The sequence below is a fragment of the Callithrix jacchus genome, chromosome 5 (assembly GCF_049354715.1).
Source record: "Callithrix jacchus isolate 240 chromosome 5, calJac240_pri, whole genome shotgun sequence".
NCBI classification, from domain to species: Eukaryota; Metazoa; Chordata; class Mammalia; order Primates; family Cebidae; genus Callithrix; species Callithrix jacchus.
This window is the reverse complement of record NC_133506.1, coordinates 147543328-147570400: the sequence shown is the minus strand read 5'-3', so window position 1 is coordinate 147570400 and position 27073 is coordinate 147543328. Positions and strand designations below refer to the sequence as shown.

Below are 27073 nucleotides of genomic sequence, written 5' to 3'. Positions count from 1 at the left end.
TTTTTCTTTTGGAGACTGAGTCTCACTCTGTTGACCAGGCTGGAGTGCAGTAGCGTAATCTCTGCTCACAGCATCCTCCACCTCCCGGGTTCAAGCAATTCTTGTGCCTCAGCACAAGAGTAGCTGGGATTAGAGGCACATGCCAACACATTTGGCTAATTTTTGTATTTCTAGTAGAGACAGGGTTTTGCCATGTTGGCCAGGCTGATCTCAAACTCCTGTCCTCAGGTGATCCGCCCACCTTGGCCTCCCAAAGTTCTGTGATTACAGGCATGAGCCACCACATCCAGCCTTCAAATATTTTTAATAAGGAAACTACCTCAGTTTAATAGCAGTGGACAGCAAATTTGTTGTCACAAAGTACTAGAAAAATGTCAAGATGCTATTTGTTGGTTGTGTCAATTCATGTTGTCTTTTCCTAACCATATCAAGAGAATGTACTGTTAACTGATGAATATTAACACAAGAATTTATGAGCTTAATTTCAGTGGTAACTTCTGGTGTTATTTTATCCTATCTATAAAAATATACTATAGGAAATAAAATGAAAGATGAGAAAGTTGGTGAGGTTTCTGGCTAACCCAAACCATGAGGTAGCAACCTGACTCCATATATAGTATAAAACCTATAAAAACCAGTGGAAGTGGAGTATCAAAACATGGCCACAATAAAAGAACTTTCCTGATTTTCTCCATGAAGGTTTAAAACAAATTTATTGTCTTTTAATTTTGTAGTGATGCAGAAGGTTTTAAATATAGACCTCTGCAGTTGTGCTACCCTGCCTGCCATCAGAAGCCCTGGAGTCAAACTCCAACACTTCCTCTCTGTATAACCACATACAAACTAGCTCGCCTCTCTTAATCTGCGCTCTTTCCTCCAAAAAAAACAGAACTAATGATACTTGCCCTACCTAGCTTCCTGTTACAAAGATAAAATTAAATAACATAGTGAAGGCTGGGCACGGTGTTCATGCCTGTAATCCCAGCACTTTGGTAGGCTGACGTGGGTGGATCACCTGAGGTCAGGAATTCGACCTGGCCAATATGGTGAAAACTTGTCTCTACTAGAAATACAGCCTGGCCAATATGGTGAAACCTTGTCTCTACTAGAAATACAAACAGCCAGGTGTGGTAGTAGGCACCTGTAATCCCAGCTACTCAAGAGACTGAGGCACAAGAATTGCTTGAACCCAGCGGAGGTTGCAGATTGTGCCACTGCACTCCAGCCCGGGTGACAGAATGAGACTCTGTCTCAAATAAATAAATAACATAATTAGAAAGCCCGATACAAGTACTACTTTATTAAAGTGAATGTCATATATAGCCTTATGCAATTCCCCAAACTGATTGTGATCATATACAATGAAGACTTTGTTAAACAAATGTTTGCATTGAAAAAACTTTTAATACCCTTAGTAAACAAAGTCATAGATATATGTTATATATATATCCCATTAGCAGCTATAATTGTAATACATTAGACTAAATAAACTATTGATTTCATGTGTTGAATTTAGGAGAATTTACTAATTTTACTTTTAGCATCTACTAATACATCTTTTTGTGGGTGTGAAAAAAAGTGTATCTTTCATATGATGGTGACAAATGGAAGTTATGCTGTTTCTGAATTATATGCAGTGCTCTTTCCTTTACAATTAAAACTGTTTTTATATTCTATACATCTTAGAAAGCAAATTAAAGTCCCAGCTTAGACTGCGGTGATCCCTTTATCCACTGTCACATGGTAGCCTGCCCAGCAATGCTACTCCACAGGTCAGTGGGGCAGCACTCACACTCACGCTGGAGCACCTGTTGATTTTTTTGGGGGTTTTTTTTGTTGGTTTGTTTAACTCAAGGAAGGGTATAGAGGACAATAAAATGTAGTTTCCTTATTGGCAAGTTTTGGCCCAGATTTGTGAAAAGTGAGTCATCAACTGGAGTTGCTAGTAGCAAATGTGCACTTTTCATATTGTCTGAATGGGACTGCCAAACTGTTAGGTTTGTAGATATAGAATAGGAAGTAGAAGGAACCCCGTGTCAGAAAAAACACACAGGAAATACATTATCACAGCATTAATTCTGTAAGGTTGGAGAATCATTACAATTTTAATGTGTTAGCAATATTTCCATTGAAATCCTTCTGACTCTACCTTGAAAAGTGTGCCTGTATGAGACAAATCCATGACAGGACCAAGAATCCTAACCACAGAATTACAGCTTGTGTTTCAGTTCCCACACACACCGCAATTTTTTCTAATTCTCACATTCTATTTTCCCATCAGTTGGCTCAAATGTGCCACCCTGTGTTAATTTTAGATTCTTCCATGACCTTTACACATCTACTTTTATTTCTCTGCGAAACACTTAAAAGGAAGCTATATTAGAAACATCCCAAGATTAAAATCAGTGTTCCATATATAGATTTTTAAAAAACGACTGCTGGAATTATGCTGAATGACACATCACCCCATCCATTCTATTCCATGAGGTTCAAACAACATTGTAGTAATGAATAACCAATGCTTAGTGAAGGGGAAGGAAGGAAGGAGCATGAAAAACTCCAAACTTACAGTACTTGATGATAGTTTTATGAGCATTCCTGTATCATACAAAAGAGCCCAGAGAATGAGCTTGAAGGATCTATCTCTAACATGTAAATCCTTGAGGGACAGGCTAGGCAACTGGAAGCACCCCAAAAAGCAAACATAGTAAAAATGAAAAGTAGAAAGCATGCATCCTGTAACACTAATATAAACTTTGATATTCTTATTTATTTATTTATTTTGGTGCGATCTCAGCTCACTGCAACCTCCACTTCCCATGTTCAAGTGATTCTCCTGCCTTAGCCTCCCAGATAGCAGGGATTAAAGGTGCATGCCACCATGTCCGACTAATTTTTGTATTTATAGTAGAGATGGGGTTTCACCACGTTGGCCAGACTGGTCTTGAACTCCTGACCTCAGGCGATCCACTCTCCTCAGTCTTCCAAAGTGCTGGGATTATAAGCCTGAGCCACCACATCTGGCCTGATATTCTAATTTTATTTCAGCACTTCTGCTTTCTTTCTCTTCCTTAGTCCTCTTTCATTTATTTTCAATTGTGGAAAACGAAAACAAATTATAGAACTGATACAAGTAGATAACCCTAAGAATTTCTTTTGGCATAACTTATAAAATAAATGATTATAATTTCAAACATACAACTCAAATTTCTCTTTGAAAGTATTTAGTTGATATTGTATGCCCCCATTGTTAAGCTATTTTCATTTTTTTCTCTTGATACCATAGTTTTTGGATATAAACCCTGAGGAACAGATTTTTTCCTTTATTCAGAAGAATCAGATATTGAAACTCACTGTCCCATGAGAAGCTGTCTTCTAGTCCAGCCAAACTACGCTGATCTACAATTCACACTTGAGCTCCTTTCTCTGACCTTATAAAGTTTAAACTTTAATTGTCAAATATTTTATTCTTAGTGAAAATATGTTTGAATTTATAATTTAAAATATATCCTCTGAAAGAGAAGTACTCTAGAAATGAGATAAATTTTAATAAAACTGATCATAGGATATGTTTCACTTTATTTTAAAATTTTCTTCTTTAATTATAACCATTGTATTTATCAAATGTATTTTCAAACCACATAATATTACAACAGTTGAAAAACAGCTTGCAGCTTATGTAAAATGCTATCAAAGAAGCAAATTCGTATTTCTGTAAATAGTAGTGGTATTTAATTTATGTTACCCATCTCTGCTGATTAAAGGAGGTATTCTCAAGGAAAAATTCGATTCAAGGTGTAGATAGAACTTTGCCAATAGATCTGTTATTCGATTTAAAGGGTCTCAAGGCTTAGAAGCAATTTAGTGTAGAGATTAAGAGCACAGGAACTGGAGGCAGACGCATCTGGGTGTAAGTTCTGCCCAGGCCTGTCTGGGGTCCTGTGCATCTTTGGATGAATCACTTAATTTCTCTGAACCTCAGCTGTCATATGTGTGGAATAGGGTAAATCTACCCATCTCACAGGGTTTTAGGAGGGATTAAATTAGACAATGCCTGTAAAGTACCTTGCACGCTGCCTGGTGCATTGTAAGGGATACATAAGGCTACCTAGAAACAAAGAAATAATGTAAACTCCCATCGACATCATTTTCTGCTTCTATTTTAATAGAAGCTTTGGCGAGGTGAGTTCTGTGGCAGGCTTGACTCTGAGTAATGTGTCCTGTTTTGGAAGGTGTCATTCACCCAAAAGAAGAAAAACTCAAATACATTTCTATCTCCATCTTGTGACCTGGATTCATTTCACTTCTGGGCACCTCAGTTTTATTCTCTGATTATATGTAAATTGGGACCTATTTGACTATTTGTTGGAGACTTGTAAAATGGCCATGGCCATTCCCAGGTTAAGACCTGCACAGGTCTTAAACGTGGCAAATTTATACATCTGAACTGATGTTCCCTTGCCATTAAACCCAGTTTTTGTTCTCAGTTGCTCTAAGTTCCATGAAGTCAAAATCTTTTAAATAAAAACCCAAACACAACTCATAGATGCAGATAAATGCTGTCCATAATTTCAGACACTCTGAAGACAATAGAAATGGGTTTTTCACTTATTTACTGGGCAACAGTTAATCTGAGAATCCAAGTTTCTCCTTAGGCCCATTAGGATCAACACTTGAGAACTAACTTCATATGAAAAACAGTGCTAGAGCTGACAGCTGAGCATCAGAAGGCTTTGTCTGAGCTCCTTGTTTCTGAATTTTTTGCAAACTGCTTTGAAACATCTAAGCTTCCTGAGATAAGAGAGTCAGAGTCTTATTTCATGATCTCTCCAGTCTTCCAGCTTCCACCAGCTAACAATCCTTTCATGTTGCCACCTACAAGCTTCTCTTCTAACTACTTCCATTTCCTTCCCTGAATCTAAAGTGGTGGGTATAACAATTACAAGGAAATGGCTATTTGGAATTTTTTATGTCCCACCTCTTACAAAGATTCATCATCGAAATAAGGAAAAGGACACCTGAGCTCTCTTTCATTCCCTTCCCTATGGGCTCTTTGCCTTCATATGAGCTTTCCTTGCAAAACAGAGAATAATTTTTGTATGATATTCAAGGAGGGAAAGTCTTCTCTATCAACTTAAAGAATAATAGAGTTAAGGGGAGGGATTGGGTCATATTCATCTGTCTCCCTTACAACATCTGGGCAATGCCTTGATAATCACTCAATAAATGTCTGCTAAATTGTCTGCCACATATTGCAGACTTTCATTACCAATAATTTCATTAATACACAGAGAATATATGAGTAGGTGTAGTTAACTGGATCCTTCCAACAGACCGAAGAGAAAGCACTATGTACTACTCACTATACCACAGTGAAAATTAAAGAGAATTTGGATGAATGAATTTGCTGGTTAAAAACATTAGGAGCATGTCTTCCTGATATGTAGATTAAAGACAGAAATACCTTAATTTATTAGATGTGATAAGAGAACACAACTGAAGTGCCTAGCCCGTTACTTAAAACTCAGAAAATGTTAGGATTCTTTCCAAGAGCCAAATCACCTGCAGAGTATTTGGCCAAATCACCTGCAGAGTATGTTCACCACCCTGGAAAGTCAGCTGTTACATTCCAGCCTTACACCACTTTAGCCTGTAAGTCACTTGGTCATTATACTTCAGCTAGGACACTCCATTAGTCTGAAAGCATCAGCATAGCCTCTGCAATTTCAAAGCCGATAACCAGGTATTTTTGTTCTAGGAGACAGGCTGCAAAGATTTATAACTGGATCAACTTTTCTGTAATTTTAAGTATGAGAAACTAGCTTTCTCATTTTTTCATATAGATTATATGCTACTTTTTAATGCAAGGTTGGGTTAAATTTAAGAATGCTTAACAATTTGTTTCATATTGCCAACTTTTTTCTTTGGAAGACTGCAAGTGTTGAAGTTGTCTAAAATTTTGTTTCATTACTTTGTAGACATCACAGTTTGAAAAGTGCTTTGAAGTTCATGCAGTCTTGATTGCTAACATTTCTTTAGGGACTAAGTTGTCAAGTAACAGCAGTAAAGTCTAGCGGAACAATATTATTGCATTAATACATAATTAAAATTTTCATTTTAAAAATATATACATCTGAGAAATTAAGTAATTCACACACACGCGCGCGCGCACACACACGGCCTCATTCAGGACCATCCAGTGTTGCATGCCACATTATTTGAGCATATACAAAAAATGTTTCAAGCCAGGTACAGGTGGCATGTGCCTGTTGTCCCAGCCACTTGGGAGACCAAGACAGGAAGATTGCTTGAGCACAGAAGTTCAAGGCTAGTCTGGGCAACATAGCAAGACCCCATTTCTTAAAGAAAAAAAAAAGTTTCAGCCAAACATTCTCCTCTGTCCTTGCTCACTTAACATCCCTGTTATAGAACCAAACAGCAGAGAAGGCTCTGGTTATAACTGGCATCCGTGCTCTCAGGTCACCCAAACAAAAGGGAAGGCCTCAGCCTCACCTGTTCCTCTCATTGATGTGGAACTGACCACCTCGTAGGATAGGACGTGCAGTCCCACATCTCGGCCTCAGGTCTGTAATTGTTACGCCAGCATTATGAGATAAATAAGCCTGAAACCCTCATATGAGTCGGATGTCATAGGCCCCGGTCTCCTGAGGACCTGCTTTCCTGTTATTTTTCCATTCTTGTTGGGGCTCTGCAAGGGGAGAGCCTTCTGGTAACCACCACCCATGCAACACTCTCTTTGCTGAATGAATGGAATAGCTCAATCATTTGAACCTCAGAAGTAGCTTAGGGGTGTTCAAATAGTTATTTGTCCTATTGCTAGCTAAAGTTTCCTTTTCTTTTGCAGACGGCTAGCACCTTGGTTGTGGCTGACTCCAGAATTTCTGGAATCTACAGTTGCATAGCTTCCAATAAAGTTGGGACTGTGGAAAGAAATATAAGCTTTTATATCACAGGTAAGCCACGTATCCCATAGGCAGAGACAGCCTAGTGACTTCATTCTCTCTTCAATCTTACTTGTTTTTAGTGCATTTATAGCTTGAGTGATTTTTTATTTTAATTCCATAGAATTGTCAAACTTTGAGTGCCTTCATCCTTGCTCTCAGGAATAGAATTCTGCCTCATCAGATCTCCTAAAGAGTTATTTCCCTGAATTCTCTTTTAGAGTTATTTGTGTTTGTCTCCCTCCCAGACTGGATTGTGAATTTGTAATCTTGTATGCTTATTTTTTCCTTCCCTTCAGTACCTAGCACAGGGTCTTGCATATAGCAGTTCAATACCAGTCAAGGAAACCAGTTAGAATGCCTATAATATGATGACATCGTTTTTGTTTTAACCAAGAAGCTAATTGTTTCACAATTTAGGTAATTTAGACTTTTTGGGGAATGAGGCTCTATGGCAATCTGAAACTGAGCTTTGTTAACAAAGGTTAATGTGCTATTTTTTGATAGCATTTAAGAATTTTTAGCCTTAAATATGATGGTCTCTGCAAATCTTAAAAACCTCCAAGGTACACAAATGGCACTCCCTATGTCCCTCAATGGGTACAGGAAGGAAGTAAGTAGCTCAAAGTATAAAAACAATTGCCTGGCTCCACACTCCCCCAATTTCTGAGGAAACATGGGCAGTAGGCCAACTCTCTGGAAACTTCGCACTGCACAGGGCAGGCTGCAGTAATTGCCGAAGTCTCCAGAAAGAAATAGACAGGTCCAATTCCACAAGACATATGCGTTGTCAGATCACAGGAGCCTCTGGCAAGTTAGCCAAGCCCCAGAGAAGCTGTGCCATGGGAGATACCCCTGAGTAGATTCCCATAGAATGTCAGGGCTGGCAGGGATTCTAGAGGCTATTCTGCATCATAGCTCCTGTGTTTTCCAGATGGGCAAATGGGATTTGAGAGGTGCACAGCAGAGCTGCTCTAGGCCAACTAAGCCCCTCTCTCTCATGTTAGAGAAGTGGAAGAGAAGTCATCTTTGCCTCCATTCCAAGTAGGACATGGCCTTTATTTAGAGAAGGATTTAGACAGAGAGTTCACATAGATTGGTGCTCTAATAAAACTCAGATGATTTGGACTAATTAAATACAAAGGTTTGCACTGTCCTTTATATTTGGTTGGAAACAAGTTACTGTCTCAACCCATAGTCACGGTATGTCTGATTTAGAATACAAAAGACTGAACAATTCCTGTTTTGTTCTGCACATTCAATAACTTTGTAACAGTTTAATGAGCACTGTTAAATGGTACAGTTCAACTCTACTGAGCACTGGGAGGAACATCAATGAAGCCCTGTCTTTCTAGGAACACAGTTCTAAAACCAAGGGAACGGAGAAATGCTAAATTACATATATCCTACTATCAAAATGCATGTGCAGTGGTAATGTCACAGATGACCTTGCTTTCTAAAGCCATCACTGTCCAATAGAGATATAACGTAAGCCACAAATATCATTTAAAACTTTCTAGTAACCACATTTTTTAAAAGTTAATTTTATTTAACCCAATATATCTAAACTATTTTGATTTCAATATGTAATCAGTATTTTTATTACACTGCTTCAGTTTTTACACTTAAATCAATTTAAATAAAATCAAATAAACTGAATATGCTTCAGTTCCTCTGACACACTAGCCACATTTCAAGTGTTCAAAAGCCACATGTGACTCACAGGTACCACATTGGAAAGTACAGCTCTAAGCCTCTGAGAAGGGAGCAGGACCTGAATAGGTAGAGAGAAGCTGGGATTTCAATAGATGGAGAGTAGAGAACAGGCTTACAGGCTTGCCCTGACATTTACGGAGCCAAAGCAAGAATACCAGTGGAGGCCCACAAAGCATCCGTCTAACTACTGACAAGTTCTACATCAAGCACACAAGCCATTAAATATGTTTTAGCCCCCTATGGACACATATGCTTTCTTGATGACCTGAGAGGTCAGCATCAACTTAGAGCTCTGTGACTCCTCAGATTCCAGAGCAGATTGTGGTAGCACCTGGCAGTGCAGAAAAACTAGATCACCCACCTCCCCTCTCCACCCCTTACCCTGTCTACACTGCAAGGGGCCATACACACTGCGTGGTGTCTCCCAGCCCACACATCTAAGCTGTGCCCATTCCCCTCACAGATAGTCTCCCTTGGCCACTGCTTGGACAGATCCAAAGGTGTGAATACTGACAGGCAGTCTGATATCAGGAAGCCAAACCCAGGGAAGAGCCAACCTGTAAGCCGATTTAAATCATCCTTATAGGGAATTCTGAGATCCCAGGGACCTGGAGCGTGATATAGGAATGGAGTGATGCAGGCTGTGGGTTGGCATGCCCACTTGGCCTCATAAAGTCTTTAAACTGTGGGGAGAGCTATGGCTAGAACAGAGCTGTCTAAAGGCCTGGGACAGGGACCCTTCTTGCCTACGTCTGAGGGCAGTATACTGGAAGAGGATGTGCTAAGAGCAGAGGGGAATATCATGCTCGCTTCCTCATTTAATCAGTTTCCCAAGAGAAGCTGACTGATGCCTAGCATTAATTACAGCACCAACATCTGGCTAGCCCAGAGTCTCTCATCGCGCATCGTATTTCTATCCTTGGTGTTGTTGCCGAAAGGGCCCAAGCTGATGAAGGTGATCACCTGCTGAATTCAGGCAGAAATTCCCTCCTACTCTCACCACATTATACAATGTAGAACCATGGCAGGGTGGAAATCTCTTCTAGATCCCAAGGCTTATCCACAGAAAGGAACAATGAGAATTCCACTCAAACATACCTACTTGAAGCTAGCAGTTCTTTTCCTCTAGAAATTCAAGAGCTTTAATCTTAAAACTGACACAAGTTCAGCTAACCAGCCCCTATTGCCTGGAATATACTTTCCCTGAATCCTTTTCTACCAGTCCTGAAAAGTTCTAGTTTTGATTGTGATATTAGGTTAACTTGCTTACATTCATTATCTGTTTTTAACTATTATCTTTTTCTTACTCAAATCTTTGTCACTAGAGATGAGACTAAAGACTCAGGAATGTTGTACCGTATATGTATGTTTTTTGAAAAAAAATGAGCATATATTTGTTTTTTGAAAAAAATGAACATATATATTTGTTCACTGTTTATATTTGACTCAGTGAGGGTAACGCTTTAAAAGTGCCTATCTAAAATATTAATGCTCTACTGATCTAGATTTGGGTCTTTATTGGTCTTCATTTCAATCATGTTGCCCCTTCTTCAAAATACAATTACTCGGGGCAGGGCACAGTGGCTCATGCCTGTAATCTGAGCACTTTGGGAGGCCAAGATGGGAAGATTGCTTGAGCACAAGAGTTTGAGACCAGCCTGGGCAACCTGGAAAAATCCCGTCTCTACAAAAAATACAAAAACTAGCTAGGCCTGGTGGCATGTGCCTATATTCCCACCTACTTAGGAGGCTGAGATGAGAAGAGCACTTGAGCCCAGGAGGTTCAGGCTGCAGTGAACCATGATGGCGCCACTACACTCCAGCATGGGTGTCAGAGCAAGACCTTGCCTCAAAACAACAACCAACCAAAAAAAAAAAAATCCCAAAACAATAAAACTTTGAGTTGCCTTCTAAATTGATGAAAAGTATAAACTGTGGCCATTAGAATCCCTGACTGCTTTGATTTCAAACTTTGGCACTCGCTTGTACATAACATTGACTTGAAACAAGCAGAACTTCCTAGTAACCATTTATTCTCCTTTTAGATAATGTCATTTCCATTCTTCAGTGGCAGTAAAGCCTTTATTTTTACCCAACAAATGAGATTCCTGGCATCCTTTTAAATTTCTATGTTTGTCCGTTTCATGAACTTAATGCATATGTCTGATCCAATTGAGATTAAATATCCACCCCTAAATATTCACCTTTAGAAATAGATTACTCTTTTATCTAACCCTGCGTTGAATGCTCTTCTGAGCAAGGGTTGATTCTTCTCCATGACACCTCATAAAATGCCATGGATGTGATAATGTGTTAGATGGATAAGTAATATTTGGTAATGATGATGACTGTGATGAATTTGCCACAGATATTTAAGTGTGGGAAGATTTCTTATTTTCACTTTGAGGGTTAGAAGGCAATTCTTTCTTGAGTCTGTTTTTGTACTCAGACTAAAAAAAAAATAAACATGAATTAAGGAGAAAAATCCCTCTGGGTTCATTAAATAGTTGAGGACATTTTATTTATCATCTTCCATGAATCGAAAGAGAATACCAAAGGGGTGAGACTGAGAAATAGTCATTTCTAAGAGGCTGTCTGAGAGCATAACAAATTAGCTTCAGTAACCATGTCCCCCATATAAGAAACAGGCCTCAAAACGAATTTGGTTCTTTGCTTTTCCTATGTGTGTGTTTTTGCTGTTTTGCTGGCACTCAGCATGACTATGGGTGTGTTAGCAATTACTGAGGGTGAAACAGGAACAGCACTGCCTTATCTCCCTGGTTTCCCAATGTCACTAAATGCATTTTATTTTGAGATTCCTGGTGGTGCTTGGCAAAGATAAACAAAATCTTCCATCAGGAAACCTGTGAGCTATTTCCACAGGAAGTTTCAAATCACTAAAGTAAATAGAAACTCGCTACACGATCTCAATGGTGTTACTTGGGCTCACTTGGGTTCTAACTATCAGGATGAGACCTCATAAATGGAAAGTCTGTGGTCTTTTAAGGGTTGATTGCGACCAGCGCATAATACTTCTGCTGTAGTATCTGTGTAAAAGTTGATGGCTGATGTTTTACTCCTCATGCTTGGAAGATGTCCCAAATATAAAAAGATGCTGAATTAGAGCAACTATTTCTGACACCTTATTGTTATCTTAAAAGTGACTGTCAGCTGCCCCTCCTGCATCTTCTGGCACATTCTTAGATTTTCATTTTAAAAGCAGGAAAACCTCCACCGGTATCCTCTCTCCTCAGCCACTGATGGCTTCGTAAGCCACTGTTACGCCCCGCTCCCAGGTTCCAAATGAATACTTTGGCATTTCTTCAGACGTGACACTTTATAATAAAGTCAAAGCTCAGAAAAATCAGAAAAACAAGCAAAGTGAGATTTAGGAAAGAGTTGATATGATATCTAATTTTGGACTATTGTCCCCTTAACGTTTAAAGGTTTCTTTATAGTTTTGTGTGCAAAGTATAATAATAATAATAATAGCATAACATAATGCTTTTCATCTTCAAAGCACTTTGTAAGATGTTGGCCCAAATTCTTTGCTCAAATGCAGATACACCACTAGTAATAAGTAATGGGAAGGTTTTGAGAGCAGGTCAGTTCAGGGCCTGCAGCTGATGACTTTTTAAAATCCTCCTGTGAAATTGACCAAAATGATACTAAGGAATTCGCAGCCCCAAAGTGAACTGATGGCCCAGGTTAGGCATGCAGAGGGGAAGAGCTCATGGGGTGTTGCCAGAGACACTGGGAGATGGAGATGAAGGTGTTAGCCCAAAATACCTGAGACAGGTCTCAGTCAATTCAGGAAGTTTATTTTGCCAAAGTTAAGGACACAAGTCTGTGACATAGCATCAGGAGGTCCTGACAACATGTGCCCAAGACGGCAATCGAGGCATAGCTTGGTTTTTTTTTTGTTGTTGTTGTTGTTTTTGAGACGGAGTTTCGCTGTTGTTACCCAGACTGGAGTGCAATGGTGCAATCTCGGCTCACCGCAACCTCCACCTCCTGGGTTCAAGCAATTCTCCTGCCTCAGCCTCCCGAGTAGCTAGGACTACAGGCGTGCACCACCATGCCCAGCTAATTTTTTTATTTTTAGTAGAGACGGGGTTTCACCTTGTTGACCAGGATGGTCTCGATCTCTTAACCTCGTGATCCACCCGCCTCGCCTCCCAAAGTGCTGGGATTGGGGAGACATGAGACATCAATCAATATATGTAAGATGAACACCGTTTCTGTCTGGAAAGGCAGGACAACTTGAAGTGGGGAAGGAGCTTCCAGGTCATAGGTAGGTGAGAGACAAATGGTTGCATTCTTCTGAGTTTCTGATTAGCCTTTCCAAAGGAAGCAATCAGATATACATTTATCTCAGAAAGCAGAGGGATGACTTTGAAGAGAATGTGAGGCAGGTTTGTCCTAAGCAATTCTCAACTTGATTTTTCGTTTAGTTAGTGATTTTGGGGTCCCAAGACTAATTTTCCTTTCACAAAGATTAGCTGGGAATCGACACTGGAGAAAATGGCTTTTAATGACATAGCCACCTTCAGAACATGTTTAAAATATTTTTGAGAGAAAATTTGATTTTTAAAATTATTCTCTTTCCCTCTCCATCACCCTCGTTTTAGAATCTGGCAACTCTTCCAGATTAGTTGTCCACATTTTCAGAAGAAATCTTTGCTCTCTCAGGTCTGAGTAGAACCATCCCCATAAAAGAAGTCCTGAGTAAGTCAGCAGGTTCCTCTGCCCCACTGTGCCAGCAAAGACCAGGGCAAATAATCTGGGACAGGAGCAGGGGGAGGGTAGTGAATACTAGTTGCCTCTCACTGCAGAAGTCTAGGACTAAAATGGAATTGATTGGCACTTTACCTAGGACCTCCTCTCTCACTGTTCGCAAACTATTTTGGATACGTTTGACCGTAAGTGTGCCTTTGGTTTTTAGGATGAATTGCTCTTATGTTACTTCTCTATTTTGCCCACTTGCCAGCAGGAGTACTGTACATGATTTTAAAAATAGGAAATGAGGCCGGGTGGGGTCACTCACACCTGTAATCCCAGCGCGTTGGAGGCCAAGGTAGGCAGATCTCCTGAGGTCAGGAGTTCGAGATCAGCCTGGCCAACATGGTGAAATTCCGACCCTACTAAAAGATACAAAGATTAGTCAGGCATGGTGGCGCATGCCTTTATTCCCAGCTACTCAAGAAGCTGAGGCAGGAGAATCCCTTGAACCAGGGAGGCAGAGGTTACAGTGAGCTGAGATCGTACCATGGCACTCCAGCCTGGGCAACAAAGCGAGACTCCAACTCAAAAAAAAAAAAAAAAGGGGGGGGGTGGGAGGGAAATAAAGTTAATATCCACGTTGGAAAAAACGTACCACTTTGAAGTGCAACTTCAGGTGAGTAAGGAGAAAATGCCACCTGTTTTGCATTTCCTACCTCACTTCTGATGGAATGAACTTAGTTGGTTCCTACCTGCTGTGTTTGCTCATTTCCCCTAAATACTCATCCTTTTTAATGCTAATGCTGAGAGAATTTGTGCAGGAACAATTCTTAAGCTCTTTAAATATCTCATTAAAAGACACTGATTTTTCTGTGAACTGAAGTTCTTTATTCTTATTTTACAGATGTGCCAAATGGGTTTCACGTTAACTTGGAAAAAATGCCGACAGAAGGAGAGGACCTGAAACTGTCTTGCACAGTTAACAAGTTCTTATACAGAGACGTTACTTGGATTTTAATGCGGATAGTTAACAATAGAACAATGCACTACAGTATTAGCAAGCAAAAAATGGCCATCACTAAGGAGCACTCCATCATTCTTAATCTTACCATCAAGAATGTTTCCCTGGAAGATTCAGGCACCTATGCCTGCAGAGCCAGGAATGTATACACAGGGGAAGAAATCCTCAAGAAGAAAGAAGTTACAATCAGAGGTGAGCACTGCAACAAAAAGGCTGTTTTCTCTCGGATCTCCAAATTTAAAAGCACAAGGAATGATTGTACCACACAAAGTAATGTAAAACATTAAAGGACTCATTAAAAAGTAACAGTTGTCTCATATCATCTTGATTTATTGTCACTGTTGCTAACTTTCAGGCTCAGAGGAGATGCTCCTCCCAAAATGAGTTCGGAGATGATAGCAGTAATAATGAGACCCCCAGGCCCTGCTCTGGGCCCCCCATTCAGGCCGAGGGGGCTGCTCCCAGGGGCCGACTTGGTGCGCGTTTGGATTTGGAGGATCCCTGCACTGCCTTCTCTGTGTTTGTTGCTCTTGCTGTTTTCTCCTGCCTGATAAACAACAACTTGGGATGATCCTTTCCTTCCACTTTGATGCCAACCTCTTTTTATTTTTAAGTGTTGAAGCTGCACAAACTGAATAATTTAAACAAATGCTGGTTTCTGCCAAAGATGGACACGAATAAGTTAATTTTCCAGCTCAGAATGAGTACAGTTGAATTTGAGACTCTGTCGGACTTCTGCCTGGTTTTATTTTGGACTATTTCATCTGCTCTTGATTTGTAAATAGCACCTGGATAGCAAGGATATAATGCTTATTTATTTGAAAATGCTTTTTTTTTTTTTTACATTAAGCACATTAATCTTAAACTGGAGCTTCTAAAATGGGCCCCAGGGGTGCAAGATGTTGGTGTAATTCAGAGATAGTAAAGGTTTATCGCAGTGTGAATTACAAGAACTTCCCTCCCTCCTCTCATGTAATCCAGGTAATTATGCAATTAGTGCCACAGTAGACTAGCCTAGCAAAGGGCGTCCTCCTCGCTGTCTCTGACTGCACTGCACTGCTATTGATGGCACCTGAAAGGAAGTGGATCATGCCTTAATTTTAAATATTCTTGTCCCCTGGTTACTATTTTAAAGAATTTTATCATGTTAAAATGACAGCATTCAAAGGTGAACCCCAATCAATTTATCAAGGAAATAAAGGCTATTGTAACCAGAGATTTAATGCATTTTTCTAAATGTAAATTTAAAATTTGTCCATTAAAAAAATTTCAGTTTCCCCATATGCAAATGTTAATAGGATTTTTATGGGGATTAAGAAATGGCAAAACTAAAGAAGCAGAATTCGAAGTAATTTTAAAAATACACGCCAGTTTTAAATCAAGAGAAGTTGTAATGTCTTGATTTAAGCTTGTATTTCAGGGAAAATGACTTTTTCACCAATTTAATATGCATTGTTCTGTTGTTTTTATGATTAATGATTATGATCATTATATGTGACTTGCATTAACTATTAAAAAAAAACTATAATGACCAAAATAGCCATGGCTGAGAAACACAGTGGCCGGGCAGTTCAATAGGAGGTGACAATATGACAACTTCTCAAGCTTGGGAACTCACCAGACTGTTTCCTCCTTTAGGTAACAGACTCTGTCCCACGGCTAAACTTGTCTTTCACGTGGGAATTGCTTTTGTCAAACGTGAAGGAGTAAACAATAGCATTTCCCCAGAATGCCAGTTTTATGGTGCCCCAAATGCTCTGAAAACAATTAGTAACCTGGAAGTTGTCAGCCCAAAGGAAAGAAAAATCAATTGTATCTTGAAATTTTACCTATGTCTCCTTGGCCTGGCGTCTTTGTTCATTATAAGTTAGTGTGTTCCTTCAGGAAACGATGCCTTAATACCACAGAACCGGGGCCTTAATAGTGGCTAACATTAAAAAAGCAAATAGAATGATTGAGGGATCCTTAGGAAAACAAAATGGTGAATTCGACATTTGGAACCTACCATTTCCTTCCCCTGTTGCAATTTTTGCAGGGAGGGGAGGATGTTAGTATTTACAAAAGACGATTTTAAGAACTTCCCAAGAGATGAGTTTAAGAATTCTATAGATTATTAGTTGTTCACTGTGTAATTAATCCTTCCAGAGAGTCTCTTCTTTTAAGGAAACTTTTGGGTGAGTTTTGTCTTTTACTAGTTACCCTAGGGGTATGTTACCCTGGGGTATGAAATGAGGTGAAGATAAGGGGCAGCGGGAAGAAAAACAGGAGCCTAAAATGGGGAACAATTGAGATGGAATAGGGGGTGTGAGGCTGGTTCCTCAGTCCCCATTCCAAACAGAGGACAGAAGCTGTGTATTTATGTGACCTGGCAGATCTCTGAGGCCATAATACTGAAAAGTAAAAGAACCTGGTAGGCAGCTATCTTTGGCTACTGATAACCAGCAGAAATGTCTGTTAATTCTGATTTTCTCAGTTTGAAGGGATCAACTACACTGTTAAATTTTGGAAAGCCACTACCTACTTCCATCAAGTAACTTATGTTTTGAGATACGGATTCAATGTACCTCTCTTATTTAAAACATCAAACTAGATTATTATAATGTATAAAGTAAGAATTGACAAAATATGATTCCTGGGTTGATTGGTCATTTAGGAACTAGCCAAAAATGAGACTTTAACATAGAACATTTTTCAGAAATGGGTACAAAGAAAAATGCATATTACTGTATGTTTCAGAATGTTTATATGAACTTTGTATTTAATTGAGACTCCCATGTACATTCTTCAGCCTTTTTGCTGCTTCCATCATCTGAAGTTTGTGTAGTACAAGTAAGTCCTTTGGAATTCATGACATTTATGTTAAAATGTTCTCTTCTCTATAAACACTGTTTTCTAGTCCACCTGTCAGGGAGTCGAAATCATGTCTGTGTTGATGATGGTATAGTTTATAGCTAGAAAAACAATTGGGGTGTTGTGAGCCCTATATTCAGACTTCCTTTTTATAAGACCTATGGACAGTGATAGATTATTTTATCATATTTAATGCATGGGAAACAGTAAATGTGCTCGAGGAAGCTATTAAAAGTATAACTCAGTGAATTGGTCTGAGGTTTAAATGAGATATTTCAAAATTAGCTTCCCATTGTAAAAGAGACTAAATAATAATATGATACTGTTCTTTATGATCTTGTCATGTTTCATGGATATGTTTGGGGTCTTTACTATGTAAAAAAAAATGTCAAAATTGTAATGAGAAAGCATGTACAAGTAGTCATAAGTTGAAGGTTTTAAACAGGACTGCATTTTCAATTAGGAAAAGCTATTTGACAGACAGCACCAAATGCAAAAACAGAAATATTGTCATAGTTCCTGCCTAGGGCAAGATAAGATAGGAAAGACATGCTAAAAGAGGCAAAAGGGTCATTGCTATCATTCATTCCACACTATTTTGAAGAAGTTTTTATACATCCAAGCACTTCCTTCAACACACTTTTTGCCTTCAGATTTCATTTTTTATAAAATGAGAAGACTAATGATAAGCTATATAAATCAAAATTTACTGAGAAATCTGTTTCTCCTAACAGATAGCAACCCTGTCTTGATGTACTACTTCAACAGTGTTATAAAAGTTATATGATAATATACATTTTAACCTGGGATTTCTAAATTGCTTTAACAAATGCTAATCCTGAGAATTGCCCTGCAGGAATCAAAAGAGAAAGGTTTTGGGACTTGGCAGAACCCTGCAGGGACATGGAATCAAGGCCATTGCAATGTATCATCTTTGTGGCATTGTCATCACCCCTAAGCTGCCTTCACAGTTTCAGTACACTGAGATGAGGAAATCGAAATGGGCAGAGAAAGCTCAAATTGTATAATTGAAGACAGTGACAGAGAACGTGTCAGTTATGCCAAAATTCCTTTGATTTCTGTTCCAGGATTTCCAATAAGAGGGGAAAGGGCTGATGTGGGAGGGTGGGAAAGACATGAGGAGTTGTTTTTATTTTTTATCTTGGAAGCGTTAGCTACCAATCCAGTACCCTCCTAACTAGAATGTATACATATCAGCAGGACTGACTGACTACTTCATTAGAGATACTGTACTCATTGGGGGCCTTGGGGGTACTGCTGTTCTTATGTGGGATTTTAATGTTGTAATGTATTGCATCTTAATGTATTGAATTCATTTTGTTGTACTATATTGGTTGGCATTTTATTAAAATAAATTGTATTGTATCATATTTGTATGTTTCAAGAGAAAATAATATAAAATACAATATTTGTACTATTATATAGTGCAAAAACTACAAATCTGTGCCTCTGCCTCTTGAATTAATCCTTTGGTTGCTTGCTTTTGGGAAGGGAATGGAGGAAGGAAAGAACCAATAAAGCTTGTAAAGTTCAAGAAATTCTCCTGTTTGGTCTGCTGCCTTACAACTTAGGTTACTGACAGTTGAGTAACACAAACACACCCCCACAAATACATCAGTAAAAACTCACACAAAATTAGATTTGCCCATCACTACAACACTATATATTTATATGAAAATTCATTGCAAGACTATACACAAAATCATGTTTTTGATTTATAGCTCCTAAACTATTACAAAAAATCCTTGAGTTTTAGACAAACTTCATTCAAAAAAAGGAAGGAAACTCGCTAGCTAGGCAAAAACCTTTGTATTGAAATCTAAAAATAGAGAATCTAATCCTAGATTTCACTGTGTTGTAATAAATTTCAATTTTTAGTAGCATTTTATTAAAGTGGAAGCAGCAGGTTAATGTTTGAAGAGAAAGTGATCAAAATGCAAATGAAACCTAATAGTGGAGCTTTGCTGTTTCTCTATATATTTTAAATGTTGATATGCATAGACAATACAAGAATAAAGTTGGCAAGTAATCACAACTCCCTTTCTTTCTTCACTAGATCGGGAAGCACCATACCTCCTGCGAAACCTCAGTGACCACACAGTGGCCATCAGCAGTTCCACCACCTTAGAGTGTCATGCTAATGGTGTCCCCGAGCCTCAGATCACTTGGTTTAAAAACAACCACAAAATACAACAAGAACCTGGTAAGAGATTTTTTTCTTGCATTTATTATTTCTTATCTTCCATCAGTCCTTTTTTCTTTTAACATTCCTGTTACCTGCTGATAGACCCCCAAACACTGGGATCTGGTTTGTGCTGATATCAACTTCCAGTGAGGAATATTTGGGCCAGGTCCTATGCAGACCATATTCCTAACCCATAGAAAGATCCTTCAGAATCTATTCAGCTGGAATGCTTTAAATAGTACATTCAGAAAGAAAAGAGAAGGGCCACGAAGAAAATGGTTCAGTTCACCACTTTCAGCTGGGAAAGTGAGGAGTTAGTTTCTTGTCTTTGAGGTATCGCAGAACTTTGAACACCTGGCATGTATGAAGTTCAGAAAAGTAGATTTCTAATCTGTTTTTTTGTTTTGTGTTGTTTTTTTTTGAGATGGAGTCTCACTCCGTCACCCAGGCTGGAGTGCAGTGGTGCAATCTTGGCTCACTGCAATCTCCGCCTCCCAGGTTCAAGCAACTCTCCTGCCTCTACCATCAAAGTAGCTGGGACTACAGGCTGTCACCATGCCTGGCTAATTTTTGTATTTTTAGTAGAGACAGGGTTTCACCATGTTGACCAGATTGGTCTTGATCTCCTGACCTCAGGTGATCTGCCTGCCTTGGCCTCCCAAAGTGCTGGGATTACAGGCTCATGCCACCACATCTGGCCAATGTATAATCTTTTAAATTCATCTATGCAGATGTTAAGGATTTGATAAAAAGAAGACTTTTTAAATTATGTTTGATCATACTAGTAAAAGAGTAAATATACACAAGTGGGTATAGGTTTATTTTCTTACAACAGTACACACAGTGCCATGGGGTCTATGGAGAATTGGTTCCAGGACTTTCTACAGATTCTCAAATGCACTGATGCTCAAGTTCTTATATAAAATGGCATAGTATTTGCATATAATCTACACATATCTTTCTGTATACTTTAATCATCTCTAGGTTACTTTTAACACCTAATACAATATCTATACATCAATTCATGTGAACTCAACATAGTACTTGGTACATGACAAGTTCTTGCTTTTTGGAACTTTGTGGAATTTTTTGTTGAATTCACAAATGCAGAACCCACAGATTTAGAATGCTGATTATACTCTTAAAAACAACTAGACTTGGCTGGGCACGGTGGCTCACGCCTATAATCCCAGCACTTTGGGAGGCCAAGGCGGGTAGATCACGAGGTCAAGAGATCGAGACCATCCTGGTCAATAAGGTGAAACACCATCTCTACTAAAAATACAAAAATTAGCTGGGCATGGTGGCGCGTGCCTGTAGTCCCAGCTACTCAGGAGGCTGAGGCAGGAGAATTGCTTGAACCCAGGAGGCAGAGGTTGCGGTGAGCCAAGATTGCGCCATTGCACTCCAGCCTGGGTAACAAGAGCGTAACTCCGTCTCAAAAAATAAAAATAAAATAAAAAAACAACTAGACTTAAACCAATAAGCATAAACACCATCTATTGACTTCTTCATAATTCCATTGTTAAATAAGAGTACATTTAAGTTATTTATGATTTTAATTGACATTCATATTTTTATTACAAATAAAATTGCCATTTATAGATAATATTCCAACAACCTAAAGCAAATAAATAGCAATATAGAGTAGTCCTTAAACGTGAGTCCTCTGAACAAAATGAAACCGCCATTTGAGTTTGATGCACAGAATGGGGTTGTGGTATAACAACTCCAAATTTTAGGATATCTACAAATGTCTTAGAGAGACCGTACACTCAGCAGGTCCAGAAACAATCACATCACATCATTTTTCTCCATAAAGTGGCACCTCCTCTTATACTGACATCAAATACTTAACCCTCCACACTAGAAGGTGATGACCTCTCCTTTGCCCTCTTCGTCTAATCAGTCACCAGACTGAGCAGATTATACCTACTAAATACTAAATATTTCTCAAATCCATTCCTTTCTCTGCTTCTCAATTATTCTCTCGGTCCAGGCACTCATTACCTAGCCTCTGAACACCTTCAGTGGTCTCCAAACTTTTCTCCCTAGCTCTCTTTGCATCTACTATCCACATGACAATATAAAATGCAGCTGTGAACGTGTCACTTTCCGGCTTCAAGTCTTCCACTGGCTCTGCATAACACACTTTGATGAAGTTCAAGAATCTGATAGAGAGCACCTTCAACATCTGGCCCCTGTCTATGCCTCCAACGTTATGCTCAGCCTCGCCTGCCTTGAACCTTATAACTTTATATTCTAGCAATGCCAAACTCTGGTGGATCACTACACGCATCATGCTGCTTAAACTCCCTATGCTTTCTTTGGTTTTTGTATACTCTGTCTGGAGTACCTTTCCTTTCTTTGTCTAATCCCTAAAGAGCCAGAATGGGTGTTCTCCCTGCAAGTAAGGCTTACACAGCTCCCACAAATAGGAGGCAGCTCCCCTATGGGTCTTTATTACTTATAACTGTTTCTACTTCTCTCTTACTGAGATTTTTAAAAATCATTAGTTCACGTGTGTTTGTATTACCTATGCATATTTCTATTCCTCTCTTACATATTGTTTTTTTAATCATCAGTCCATATATGTCTCCCCTCCAGAGGGCCAATAGTATATCTTATTTGTCTTATTTATATCTTCTCTTTTTATCTTCAGAACCTAACGCAGTGCTTGACAATTAATAAATAAATGTTCCATGAATGAATGAATAAATGGTTTTCAGAAAATCTTAGGCTATCCTTAGCAAGTTCATAGTGGTAGCACAAATGCCTGGATTTGACATGGGGGTGGGACCCATATCATGGAAGGGACCTTTAGAATATCTTTAGTCTGATATGTAGAATGGAAAACTTAGGCTCAAAGAGGTAAAGTGATTTTCCAAAGATGACACACTACCACAATGGGTAGTTTTGTGGAAGACTAGTCCCTTGAGGTGTTCTCCCAGAATTAAAGGATGAATAAATAGCTTTTGAAAGGATGAATGTAATATCACCCCCTTCGAGATTCACAGTAGCATGTTAACAAGCCAAAGAAGTAACTGGGAATCTGCTAAGTTAACTTTTTGTTTTTGAGACAGAGTCTCACTCTGTTGCCCAGGCTAGAGTGCAGTGGTGCAATCTTGGCTCACTGCAACCTCCTCCTCCCAGGTTCAAGTGATTCTCCTGCCTCAGCCTCCCTAGTAGTGGGGTTTACAGACACCCTCCACCACACCTGGCAAATTTTTTGTGTTTATAGTACAGATGGGGTTTCACCATGTTAGCCAGGCTGGTCTCAAACTGCTGACCTCAAGTGATCCACCCACCTTGGCATCCCGAAGTGCTGGGATTACAGGCGTGAGCCACCACACTGGGCCAACTGTGCTAAGTTCTGTATTCCTCAAACTTACTTGATCACAAAATCCATTTTATGAAAGATTAGTATAGGATGTTGAGCGATTCCTTGAAAGAAGTAAATGTGAAATATCAGTTTTTATAATTTAAATGGGTTAAAGAATCAGACTTAAAATGCTTTGGGCAGCTTAGGATCATTATGAGACTAAAGGAGAGACAAGGCAAGAGAATGTGCCCGGCAGCCACCACACGCAAAACAAGAGTCCAGAGTCCAGTGTGCTGGGGAGACCAGGGCTTGAGTCCTAGCATGGCCCTCATGACTCATATAAGAATTTGGGCAACTCATTTTTCCTTACTCTCTGAACCCTTTTTCCCTTATTTATAAAATTGGGATAATTCTGACCACACAGGGATATGGCGAGTTTTAAACGAGTTAACATAAGTTTGTCCATAGTCATGGTTTGTTCAATGCTGCCTTCTGACCTACCTCATTTATACAGAAATTGTCCAGTAGGTTGGCAGAATTCATTGGAAGGCATTGGAGTTAATTAATAAGCTCAAATGTCAACTCTCAGACAAAACAATGAAGATTCTTCCTGCATCACTACCCCTACCACCACCCAGCTTTCTTTGATCTTCTGAGGGCCAAAAGAAGAATATCTAAAAACAGGTCATATCAATTCTTACACAAAATCTTCTATAAATATCATTCTAGGATGCTACTATTCAGCTCTTGTTAAGTTCAGCTATACTAAGTCATTAATTTTCTTTCTCTTGCTTCCTTTTATTCACTCTGTAAAACTACTATAGCCTTTAGGAAAGGGCTTTCTTAATTTTCTGGAGATAATCTTCCACATGTATATGGTTTCTGTAAAGCTTCTGATGTAATATTCCCATTTGAGAAGCAAATGCGATAGCCAGTGCCAGGCGCTCCATGATGATGAACCTTACGTTTGTATACATGAGTATCTTCAAAACTGAAATGGAAGAATCTTAAGATCATGGCCTGCAAAGACTGAAAGGCAGTTCATTATATACTCAGCCTTTAGCCAGCTTGACTGAGTTTTAAAACCCTGAAAATAAACTGTGTATCCTTTAGAGACTTGAGGTGAATCTTTTAGCTGAAATCTGGCAGCTCTAAAAGGATTGATATAGTGAGAGGATTTTAATGACCTTGGATCATTGATAGGATCCAGTCCATTATCACTGTTATTTTTTAAATGATAACCTGCTCCCATTCCAAAGAAAATATGAGAGAGGAAGCAAGGCACACACAAGGGCTCACGCTCTGTACGAACGCCTATAAAATGCCTACTTGGGGTAGTTGGAGCTTTTTCCTCCCTTATCATTTCCTTTCAGGAAAAAACTTTCAGTGGGGCACAGCCATTCACCAGAAGAAAGGCAATTTTAAGAAAGTGTTATAAAAGCTGAGTAGTAAATTCTTGGGCCAAAGGGCATCAAACAGGAATAAAAGGAATCTTCAGCATTCAGGCCCGGGAATGCATGTAAACAGACTGCAAGAGACAGTCTAGGTCAGGGCAACCCAAACAAGAAGAGACAGGGCCCTGCACACCTCAGGGGTGGCATGCTGTCTGCTGCCTGTTCCCAACTCCCAGCATCGCCGTCAGGCTTTCCAGGGCTTTGATTGCATGGCCCCATCCAGCTCCTTACCACTTACTACCTGCCCTGCCTTGACATGACTCTTCCTCACTTTTTCCTTTCTCCTCTTCTCTCCTCAGCCCTCTGAGCCATGGGCTGCTTCAATTCCTGCCTGAAAAATGCTCCTTCGTCTCACTACATTATTCTCCTCCCACTAATTCTTTTTTGTTTTGTTTTGTTGAGATGGAGTCTTGCTCTACATTATTCTCCTCCCACTAATTCTTTTTTGTTTTGTTTTGTTGAGATGGAGTCTTGCTCAGGCTGGAGTGCAGTGGCACAATCTGGGCTCACTGCAACCTCCACCTCCCAGGTTTTCCTGCTTCAGCCTCCCACTTAGCTGGAATTACAGGTGTGTGCCACCACGCCAGGCTAATTTTTATATTTTTAGTAGAGACAGGGTTTTACCATGTTGGCCAGGCTGGTCTTGAACTCCTGACCTCAAGTGATCCACCCGCCTCGGCCTCCCTAAGTGCTGAGAATTACAGGTGAGAGCCACTGCATCTGACCCCACTACTTCCTGAGGTCCTGAAAGATCTCTCACCTTCGAGGGAAGTGATTCTTCCTTTTTTGTGATGTCTAGGTTTATTTACAATTCGTGTCATTGAGCACATCACTTCATTGTTCTCTGGTGTTACATGTGTTTATTTTATAATATCATAATATGTCTTCTCTGTTAAACTTAACAAAATAAGATTTATTGAGCATTTACCAGGTACCAAGGCACTGTGTTAAGTGTTTAAGAGATAGCTCATTTAATGTTCACAACTATCCTATGAGGTAGGGACATTATTAGATGCATTCCACAGATCTGTTTTACTTAACAAGCACCTGTGAGGTGCCTGCTGCTGCTTTAGCACTCTCCTAAAGCTATTGTTTGCTCCTCGTAACAATTCTGAGGTTTGCTAAATGATTCTGACTGTTTTACAGACTAATGGATGAGGACGCTGAGACTTAGAGAGGAAAAATAACTGGTCTCAGATCATAGAGTTACTGAGCAGCCTATCAAGGTTCAAACCAGAAGAGTTTGACTCAAGCCTGTGCTCTGCACACTGAACATATGGGCATTTAGCATTGAGCATAATTAAACACTAGCTCACCTCACTCATAAGAGAACAAATAAGTACCCGTTTTTTTTTTGTTTGTTTGTTTGTTTTTGAAGATGGAGTCTTACTCTGTCTCACTTACTAGGCTGGAGTGGTGCAATGGTACGATCTTGGCTCACTGCAACCTCTGCCTCCCGTGTTCAAGTGATTCTCCCACCTCAGCTTCCCAAGTAGCTGGGATTACACATGCCTGCCACCACACCTGGCTATTTTTTGTACTTTTAGTAGAGATGGGGTTTCACCATATTGGCCAAGCTGATCTCAAACTCCCAAGCTCAGGTGATCCACCCGCCTCAGCCTTCCAAAGTGCTGAGATTATAGGCATGAGCCACCGCACCCTACTGACCTTAGATGTTTTTAGTAAAGCCTGACTGAACCAATAAACCATCATCAAACTATTATTTAAACTAAATTTTTATAATGGCAAAAAATTTTTAGAATATTTTAAAGTTAAAGCAGTAGTATTCGAACAACAAAGAGTTCAGAAAGTAAATTCTGTCTTAAATAGACTGAGGCTGGAGCAGGAGAGAATCACTCTAACCCAATGATTAATACTCCTTCTTAAATAAATCTTCCTGATCACTAGGAGTAAGTGTTTATCTAATACTTAGAGGACATCTTTACTGTCACCACTATGTCACTGAAACCAAATGTCTGCATCTGTAGACACCATATTCAGATCCTAGTACCTAAAGGGACAGAATCACCTCTGAATTATAAAGTGATTTGACTAGATCAAGGAAAGATCTTAAGGAACCTTAGAAGAGAGGGAGGAATGAGGATGTTAATGCCCAGGGATGAATAGCTGACCATCTGTCACCCTCAGGCTATGAGAATCAGCAGTTTTGCTTGATTCCTTAATCAAATTCCCTAATGAAATTCAGAGATGTCAATTATCTTTTGCAAAACTTGAGTTGTAATTGCCTTTTCTTTCTCATGAAATCTATCCTTATGGTACACAATGAATGAAGAACCATTATTGCAGAAAAGAAATGTGAATAAGATATCCAGGGTGTGCACAGAACAGTGTCTGTGAGGGTGAGCTGACTGCTCTACTTAGCACCCCCACTGAGACCAGAGCTGATCTGCTGGATGTGATTAGCTAAGCAGCTGTTCTTGATAGTCCTGTCTCTTCAATATGCGTCATGAAGGTCAGGGGCTCTTTACATCCAGATCAAGGAAAGCCAGGCTTCACTGCTGATACACAAGTAGCTCTTCTTCCCTGCTAGGACTATGTTGCAGAATCAAGGTTCAGTTCTTTTCCAAGGATAAACTTCCTTCAGGGGTGAGAAGAAAGTAAGGAAGTAAGGAAGGGAGTGGGGTAAAGCACACACACACCCAAAAACTTACCTGTTGACATTGCCAAAGTTCAGAGCTTCAACCCTCATCTCAGCCAATAGAGAACCTGACTTTAACCACAGCCCTATCACGGTGAAAAAATTGAAAATGTTGCTTTATGCACTTTCTGCAATTCTGCAATTACTTGTTAATGTTTGGC

General features: G+C 39.5%; 2 protein-coding genes across 4 annotated transcripts in view; one reads left to right on the top strand and one right to left on the bottom strand.

Moving 5' to 3' along the window:
- Nucleotides 1-27073, top strand: part of FLT1 (fms related receptor tyrosine kinase 1) — a 194288-nt gene that overhangs the window by 91172 nt on the left and 76043 nt on the right. The window contains exons 12-14 of one of the 2 annotated variants that reach the window (XM_035302428.3): nucleotides 6866-6974; nucleotides 14305-14613; nucleotides 19349-19495. In XM_035302428.3, the coding sequence (XP_035158319.1) occupies nucleotides 6866-6974; nucleotides 14305-14613; nucleotides 19349-19495 (565 nt within the window). Of the gene's footprint in view, nucleotides 1-6865; nucleotides 6975-14304; nucleotides 14614-14776; nucleotides 18733-19348; nucleotides 19496-27073 lie in introns of those variants that run through there. The other variant, XM_035302430.3, reaches the window with a different exon arrangement.
- LOC144582767 (uncharacterized) overlaps nucleotides 1-27073 on the bottom strand; it is a 178972-nt gene that overhangs the window by 104672 nt on the left and 47227 nt on the right. The gene's annotated exons all lie outside the window — the stretch shown is intronic.